Source organism: Betta splendens, chromosome 19 (genome assembly GCF_900634795.4).
Source record: "Betta splendens chromosome 19, fBetSpl5.4, whole genome shotgun sequence".
In the NCBI taxonomy this organism is placed as follows: Eukaryota; Metazoa; Chordata; class Actinopteri; order Anabantiformes; family Osphronemidae; genus Betta; species Betta splendens.
In genome coordinates this window covers 742,526-751,970 of record NC_040898.2, presented here as the reverse complement: position 1 = coordinate 751,970, position 9,445 = coordinate 742,526, and the positions used below count along the sequence as shown (strand labels likewise).

Genomic DNA, 9,445 nt, shown 5'->3' with positions numbered 1-9,445 from the left:
CAGGTTTCAGTGAGACAGAACAGATCTATGTGATGGTCACTTATCAAGTCATTTATTAAAAAGGAGAGATCTGATATTTAATGAACCACACTTTATTAACTTACTGTTACTTTGTTCTGAAGAGGAACTGTTTTGATGTTTATTAAATTCTGGTAAGTCACTCCTCTTTGATTTGTGTGTGACTTGTATAGTTTAGGTGGTCGGGGAGCAGACACAGTCTCTATGCGATAACTAATATAACTAAGACTAAGAGTGGGTGGCAGCTGTAGAGAACGTGCAGAGACTTCCGAGTGGCTTGTGATGAAGAGGAAGCTTGTGTAGAGACACAGGAAAAACTGTCAAAAGCTACAGTACATGTAGAGTAATAACTGAATCAATTCAAAGCATTTTGTAGCCAGCTTAGTGTTGTAATGTGAGAAAAAAAGAAATGTCCAAAGTCAGTTTTTCTTGTTTAATGATAACCCTTCAGTTATGAAACAAGTCACAAAATAATCACCAGAAGAATGACTGCAGGAAGTGAAACAGTAACTACACAGAGGCATAAAACACATCTAGACCTTTTGTGGTTCCATGGCGTTCTGCGTTGAGCAGCGCTGAGGCGTCAGAGCACCGTTTCCAGCCGTGTCCTCTCAGACACTGCTTGTTGGACGTATGTGGACTCATAAACAGATGTCATACTCCTCCCATTACTGGCTTGTTTCTTGACCTCACTGATGGCTGTCATGGCGTCCACTACAGCAGCCACAGCTACACTCAAACGTCAAACATATTCTCCTTGTGTGGTTCCTATCAAGTCCATTCTCTCCATGTGTGACAACCTCTGACCCCAGATGAGCTCACTGACTCAAGGCTGTTCTGCCTGAGGATGACAGAATTCTCTTGTGTTACTTTAGGTTCGTTATATTTGCCATTTTGATTCAGAAAACTATGAAACTCCAAAAAGGTTCGCAAACTGTTTGTTGCCAAGTGACAGAACATGTTACACTCAATTATCACCAACCTAATTAAGATCACATGCCCTCACGTCTTATGACCAGAGAAGAGAACGTCCTAGTGAACGTGGATACACTGCACACGCGTCCATAGAAAACCCTGCAAATCATAAAGGCATCCTCAACCCAGGTTAAAACAAATGACTCTGATCTGAAGGTTCCTTTAGTATCACAGTGATGTAGTGCATCATTGTCCCTCAGACCTGTTCTGGACTGTTGTTAGTATTATACACTGTGTCCGGTTTACAGAGGATGTTCTTGGCAGTCCACAATGATGATATGTTAAAAGCGCAAACAGAGCATTCAGTAGAAAGAGACCAAACAAGTTGATAAGAGGGAGGCACCATTCGGGCGTTAATCATGCCATGGACGTACATTCCTTCTGTATCTGACATCAAGTTCAAAGAAAAGGCGCGACCACACCATTCAGGAGAACCTCGTTAGTGCAAAGTATATCATCCATCAGTCTAGAGCTGCTTCAGTATCCAAAATAAATCATTCCTGTCACCACAAAATAGACTGTATTACATTACAAACCGCCGGGCGTCAACGTCATCACAGATGCTCTCAGGGTGGGTCTGCTTTCATATTCAGGTCTTATCTGGACCTTTGCAGGAGGCGTCAACACCTGGTGTTAAGGATGCAACCGGCTGCAATCAGGATACATTCTTCATCACTCAAACGGACCTGTTCCAGGACAAAGTCTTAATCCTCAAGGCGGCTTCTCCCGTTGCTGTACACATCTGCAGGTCACACGGACACGGTTTGAGGCTGAAACACTGAAACTGCTGCTCCTTCATTCTATGGGGGGAGAGTTTGGTCCACGTCAAGGTTAAGTCGGCAGCGCCGTCCTCCTGCGGCTCCTGGACCAGGAGGTGGGGTCCCCGCTCTTAATAGGCAAGCTTCAACAAGAGTGTCTGTGCTGAAGGAGAGCTGCACCTGCCACGCGCACACACACCCACACACACACACACCACCACAACACACCACACACCACACACACCACACACACACACACCACCACACACACAAACATACACGCATGCACACACACACACACACACACCACACACGCACGCACCACACACGCACACACACACACACCACAAACTACACGCACGCACTCAAACACGCACAAACATACACGCATGCACACACACGTCTGCACACACACACACGCAAAAACACGCTCACGCACACACCACAAACATACACGCACGCACACACACACAAAAGCACACACACATGCACACACACACCCACACATGCACACACACACCACCAACCCACACACACACATAAACATACACGCATGCACACACGCGGGTGTGCACACACACACACACACAAAGCACACACACACATGCACACCACACAACACGCAAAAATACACGCACGCACACACGCACAAACATACACGCCACACACCACGCGTGCACACACACACACACACACCCAAAACACACACACACACACCCAACACTCACGCACGCACACACACGTCGCACCACCACACACATGCACACACACACAAACTACACGCTGCACACACGCGTGCACACCACACACAAAAGCACACACACATGCACACACACACACGCAAAATACACGCACGCACACACGCACAAACATACACTCACGCACACACGCGTGCACACACAACAAAAGCACACACACATGCACACACACACCACACACACACACACAACCTGCACATACACACACATGCACACACACATGCACATATACACACGCGCACACACACACACCCACACACACACAGACACACACATGCACACACACATGAACACATGCACATACACACACACAGACAAACACACGCACACACACACACACACACACACAACACACATACACACACACGCACACACACAAACATACACGCACGCGCACACACGTGCACACACACACACGCACAAACATACACGCACGCACACACGCGTGCACACACACACACACACACACACAAAAGCACACACACATGCACACACACGCACACACACATGAACACACATGCACATACACACACATGCACACACACATGCACACACACATGAACACACATGCACATACACACACATGCACACGCACGCACACACACACGCACACACACACACACACACGCACACACACACACACACACACACACACACGGGATGTTCTTATTTGTAACAGGCACATAATGAAGACAGAAAAGTTCACATACTAGTAGCCAGATTTAACTGGGCCTCCTGCATACCCAGCTGTGATAATAATACTAATCAGTATTTATGCTTGTAAAATCCCAGTATGTTTATTTCCTGGGTCTCAATCTCACCCTTTCCTCCTCAAAGCTGATCAGGCCTTCGTCATCGTCGCTCTCCAGCTCCTCCGCCGCCTCACTGATCAGAGCGCTGAGCTCCGTGCTGGCCGAGCGAGACTTGAGCAGGCTGAGGATGTGCTGCAGGGGGGACTGTCCCTCACCTGAGGGCGACGCCTCCTGTTGCTCCAGGTTGTCGCTCTGCTTCTTGGCAAAGTTGACAAACACCTGGATGGAAAAAGAAGAGAGCGGTTGAATCATTTGATTTAACCCATGTGGCCTGAGTCACTTCACAATGACTCACATTGTCCAGAGTGGTCTGACTGACAGAGTAGTCCTCCAGGCCCAGCACCTCCACCACCTGCTCCATCTTACTGAAGACCTGAGCCAGAGAGATGCGCTCGACTTCAGCTGGTACTGCACCTTGGTGTGGTGACGCTCCTGCAGCAATGAGCGGGGCTTAGTGTGAAAAAGGAGGGCGAGTGGAGCCTCCAAGGCGTAAAGACGGGATTCCTAAGAATATGACCACCACCTAACAAGTAACATTACGACCATGACACCAGTTTACTGTGATTGACCTTCAGCACAGCCTCTGGGAAGTTCCTGTTGAAGAATCGAACCACCTCCTTCACGTTGGAACTGCTCTTCGTCCGCACTGTGATCATGTAGCCATCTCCAAACCTGAGCACAGAAGAATCGAAATGAACAGGCACTCACACTGCGCATATCTACAACAATGAATTACAATGATACGTTGACCCTACCTGTTCTTGAGGTGCTGTATGCTGCCCAGACATTTAAACCTGCCATTCACCATGATACCCAGCCTGGTGCACAGAGCCTCACACTCCTCCATGCTGAAGAGGAGCACAGGAAAACATAAAGGCGAGAACTGTGAGTCCATGAGGCATCAAGGACCCGGAGGATGTGCTGGCCTCACCTGTGGGACGTCAGCACCACAGAGCGCCCTGTCTTGATTATGTCCAGGATTAGGTTCCAGAGGAATCTGCGGGCCTTTGGGTCCATGCCAGTGGTGGGCTCATCCTGAAAGCGCACAGAACCCGGAGACGTCAGGAGGAACTAGACTTACACAATATTTACCGTCAACCCATTTACAGTAGATGTTAATACATCCAGCATTTCAGGCCACACTAGTCTCTTCCTCGCTGAGGAGACCAAATGTACTGCACAGATGAGGTCCATCTAATTAAACCACTTCACTGTAGCCAGTGTCGCCTACACCTGTTGGGCCAAAGTTTTAAAGAATGAGAAAGAGTAGGTTCATGTGTGTGTCACTTTAACTGTCTGTTCACACTAAATGTTATGACAAGTAGTCACAAAAGTGAAACTAGAGCTACTCCGGATTGGCCACTAAGAGAAAAAAAGACGTGAGAACTGGTCATCGCTAAACTATTTCTCATTTTATGTTAAGCTGTGGCTTCTTACTAAAAAGATGAGTGATGGGTATCCGATCAGAGCGATGGCAGTTGACAGCTTGCGTTTGTTGCCGCCACTGTAGGTGCCAGCAGGCCTGTCTGCATACTTGGACAACTCCAGCTTCTCTAACGCCCACTGCACCACCTGGAGGGAAACGAGACAGACTCATGAATGAAGAGACAGAGAAGGTTGTGACACGAGGAAGGGACACGTACTCTGTCACGGTCCTTCCAGGGAACACCACGAAGGCGGGTGTAAAGCTCAAGATGTTCTCTGGCCGTCAGGTCGTCAAACAGGGCGTCAAACTGAGGGCAGTATCCGATACTCTGCTGAACACGTAACAGGTCTTTCGAATACTGCAAACACAAACAGAGAGAGGGAAGGATTACACAGCTGCTGTTAGTCTTCATCATTAGTCAACAACATCACTGCTGCCTATCTAGTGAGGTCCAACCCTGGCACGGGCTGCCCGGGACCAGCCGGGGCTTAGGCTCAGCCGGTGCCCCTCTTCCTGGTCAGGGCTCTGACACTGACCCATCTTTCAAACCACCGCCTTCTACCAGAACAATATGAAGCCTGTTCGCTTGCCTTGTCCAGTATCCATTCAACTTCTCCATCTGAATCTGGGGCAGCGTGCAAAGCTTTGCAGGCATGAGCAGCAGAGACAACCTAAATGTTGTTTTGTGCTTTTTCTAGGTCTAGATAAAAAGACATCACTGAAAGTCACAGGCCTCGGTGTTCGTTAGTCGATGGAGGCTTGGATGAGCGTTACTAACGAGACAATTACCTGTTTCCATTGATGAAGGCTTCTCCTCCAGTGGTGGACTCGTCTCCCGTCAACATCTTGAAGGTGGTGGTTTTCCCAGCTCCGTTCCGTTCACCCCCAGCAGCCCAAAACACTCCCCGGGTCGGACGCCCAGGCACAGCCGGTCTACCGCCAGGATCCGACCCATCTTCCTGGACTTATACACCTGACAAGAATGCAGAGACCGGAGGTAAACATCAAGCAACCCAGGAGACTGTGGAAACACAACAACCCAACGAACCTTGGTGAGGTTCTCAATCTTCAGCATGTCGTTGTCAGCATCTCCTCGCAGAACCCGACGTCTCTCACAGGCCACGTCCACATCATCATCGTCGATAGGCTGGCAGCTGACTGGCACCCTCCTGCACGCCAACAAACAGTAACCGTACGCAGTTCACTAGTTCTACGCATCTCATCATTCATCATTCGAGGCCCTGCATGTGATGTTTCTGCTCCTCTGCTGATGGAAACAGTAATTGCAGTTAACTCAGAACCTCACACTCAAAACAAGCCCCACTTACGAAGGTTTCCTCAGGAAGTTGTATTGGCAGAGGATGGTGATGAGGAAGCCAACAAAGCCTTCGACTGTCATGGCAACGAGTCCTCGAGTCACGATGTCCCACTCAAATGGAGACTTCATCTTATCAAACTGACCTGAAAGCCAACATTCATCGAAATGTTGACGTTAATAATGCTTGAAACTAAAGGAAACTGTGAACGTATGTCTCTAAGTAGTAAACTGTTGCTGTAACAGAAGGAACAAAGACACAAGGTTCTGAGGACTTTACATGAAGGTAGACGAGAAAAAGAAGAATATGGCTGCTGTCATAGAGCAGCCATGACCTTTCAGCCCACTGCCCTCACTGCCCTTCTGCATTAACACCAAGGTCTCACTACTAAGAAAGCTCAGGGCTGTACACCGACATAACACTGGGTCTGAAGCTGATGGTCATCCAGTGCACTGGGCAGGACATAAAGTATATGCTTCAGATCCCTAACCCCAAAAGAGAAGCCATGTACTGAAGCATGAACTGTACCTATCTTAGCATAGTACTCGTTGATGTACTCGTTGTAGGCCATCTCCATCAGGCCATGGCCCAGGTTGTAGTTGGGGAAGATGAGGAAACAGGATTTCAGATAACTGTTCACCTTTTTCAGATCCTGCAGGAGAATAGAATAGAATAAATACACTGAGCTTTACAGATTCAACATGGGTCCAGTTACTGCAACATGTTGTGCCTTTGAATCGCTGCAGAGCTAAACTGACCTTGTCATGCTCAAAGAGCTGAAGAAGGAAGGTGGCAACAGTTGCAGTGATGCCGATGAAGAGGTTGATTACGATAAGGAAAACGTAGGCTGTACTGGGAACCTCGAACCAGAAGGATGCTGGGTACATTATGGGAGTGATGGACCACCTGGAATGAGCAGCACCAAATCACCTGAGACCTATGCTAATTTATGCTATGCTAATTACATTAATGTTCAAGGTTAACAGGTTTGCGCGTGTGTGTGTGTCTGTCCATCCGTCCGTACGTATACAGCAGCATTCACACTTACCCATACAGAAGAAAGAGAGAGAGGACAGCGGGGAAGTTTGTGGGGGAGGTGTAGGCTGGCAGGTCGAACACAAAGAGAATAATAACGCAGCACGTGGCAGGAACCAGGTAGTTCAGCTGAGGAGAGACGATAGAAGGTGTTGAGATGTGAACCACCACATCAAGTATTTACAGTGCAGCTCACACACAGCCCTGACTTTTGTCCTCCTCACCATGTCCCAGATGTAATTAGCCAGCCAGTAGATGACGGGGTCGCAGCCACTGACGAACTGCAGATGTTTCGCCTTGGTGGACTTCTCTGCAACCAGGAAAACTACAAAACTTGCGGGCACAAAGGACATGGCCACAATAATGAAGATGGCGATCACCACGTCTGTCCCCTGAAGCCTGAGAAGACAGAGCCGAGGTTCAGAAGGCAGCAGAGCCGTACGAGCATCAGTGCTGCCCAGTCACTCACAGGTAGTCCAGGGAGAGGCTGGCGCTGGTGCGATTCATGGGGTGGTTTGTCAGTGTGATGCCTGAGGAGCAAACACCTTAGTGAGAATGAGAGACTCGCAGCGACACGCGTCCACAGTGAGTGCCTACCGTAGGCGGCGGGGTTTCCCTTGGACGCGGGCAGGTTGGCACGCAGGATGGCGTTGTTGAGCACATTCAGATACGTCGGCATGCTGTGGTAGCCTTTGTTGTTGTATAGAACCTGGACACAAGGATTTCTGAGTCAGCCCCCGCTGGTACCGTGTCCCTGGATGTCACCTCCGCCTCAGAGCGCCCGTCTCACCTGAGCTGACCTGCGGACCGCAATCTTACGAACCATCGGAGGCGTTCTTCTCCCAAAGGATGCTGGGATTGATTTCTGTATGTTGCCCACTGTTAGACCTCCATATCTGTGGAGCACCAATCAGATCACAGCAACCAGGAGTCAAAGGGAAGGAAGTGTTGACTGAGCCACTGACTGCATCATTATTTACCACACTGTATACAAGTAGCTCATTGTTAGTTTCTTGCTGTGGGACATGTTGTACCTGTGCAGGCGCAGTCTGTCGGACGTGAAGAGCAGGTACTCAGACACATTGCGTCCTGTGACGTCCACCAGGATGTCTCCCGTCACCACCTTCGTGAGCGGCGGGTGTCCTCCCACTCCACTGGGGCAGGAGAAGCCGGTGCCTTGCATGGAGCAGGTGCAGCGCACGGGCTCATGGACGGACAGGGGCAGCGGAGGAGGAGACGTGGCAGGTTCTGACCAACACAAACAGCATCAGCAAGGCTTCATGCAGGGCCGGGTCTGTTTCCCAAAGGCGAGGTTTGCAAAAGGACATTCATAAATGCGTCTAATGATGTTTTCTGAGATCACAAGCTTTTACATCATGATCACAACAATCAGAATCAGAATCCAAGAAATGATCAAGACGACTTCATATAATGAAATAAGGTATCATCGTTTTAAGGCTTGAGTGATAAACAACATGATTTGTTTAACAGTCAAAACAATGTCCGATGCCTGATGGATTAAAGCATTGGAAGGTAGTTCTGCTGAGAAGATGTTTACATCTGACTTCTGTCGGTAACCAGATTTGAGCTACGTGGTTCTTTTGGAGTACGAGGATCAAATAATACAGTCATTTACATGTTGAACATGAGCAGTCTGTTGTGGACGACTCACTGTGGACTGTGGTCGGAGGGGCGACGGTGAAATTCCACAGTCTGTCCTCAAAGCGAGGGTCTGGCTCATCTGAAGGGGCCGGTGAAGGAGGGGGGGGCACGAAGTTGGAGAGGGGGACGCCCTGCGTGAAGGAGTCCAGACACATGGAGTCGAAGTAGCGCGCAGCCAGAGTCTTGGAGTTGTTGGCGCTGGGGTTGAGGGTCTGGGCCAGCTGGTCCAGGGTGCTGTTGAAGGGGGTTTTAAGGACGCAGGTAGCTCCCACCCCCGAGGGCAGGCGGAGGGTGGTGACGATCTTCTGTGGCCCAGCATCTGACAGCAGCTTGCTCCTGAGGGAGGAGGCCACACCGTAACGGTTGTGTACTGTCTAATACCATGGTGTACTGTACTTCTTTACATTGAAGCTTGTTTAGGTTATGTGGTTCTACACAGATGTGGCCTTTTTCACCCACCCTGAATCACCAACACTCACACAGTGAGACAACATGTTTAATACAAACCATGTGCCTCTTCTACAAGTCCCAGGCTTTGGATCCTTGGATATACATAAACCAGCTTGTCTTTGTATTTTGGGTCAAATGGTTGAAAATAAATATCAGTATAAATCTTAGAAAAGGCAAAACGTATATATACTGTATAACACTGAATTTGACACTGTTGTTGTGTTTAGCTGTGATC

The 9,445-nt window shown here is 48.9% G+C and overlaps 1 protein-coding gene across 1 annotated transcript in view; it reads right to left on the bottom strand.

Annotated features, from left to right (window-relative positions):
- Positions 1-437: 437 nt before the first annotated feature.
- Positions 438-9,445, bottom strand: part of abca2 (ATP-binding cassette, sub-family A (ABC1), member 2) — a 32,963-nt gene continuing 23,955 nt past the window's right edge. The window contains 22 exon segments of the mRNA XM_055504325.1: positions 438-1,931; positions 3,331-3,540; positions 3,617-3,717; positions 3,720-3,753; positions 3,891-3,993; positions 4,077-4,169; positions 4,253-4,356; positions 4,759-4,893; positions 4,965-5,095; positions 5,526-5,625; positions 5,628-5,720; positions 5,796-5,916; positions 6,076-6,208; positions 6,592-6,715; positions 6,822-6,969; positions 7,112-7,227; positions 7,323-7,497; positions 7,568-7,628; positions 7,696-7,807; positions 7,889-7,994; positions 8,133-8,346; positions 8,771-9,096. Of these exon segments, the coding sequence (XP_055360300.1) occupies positions 1,794-1,931; positions 3,331-3,540; positions 3,617-3,717; positions 3,720-3,753; positions 3,891-3,993; positions 4,077-4,169; positions 4,253-4,356; positions 4,759-4,893; positions 4,965-5,095; positions 5,526-5,625; positions 5,628-5,720; positions 5,796-5,916; positions 6,076-6,208; positions 6,592-6,715; positions 6,822-6,969; positions 7,112-7,227; positions 7,323-7,497; positions 7,568-7,628; positions 7,696-7,807; positions 7,889-7,994; positions 8,133-8,346; positions 8,771-9,096 (2,878 nt within the window). The 3' untranslated portion in view covers positions 438-1,793.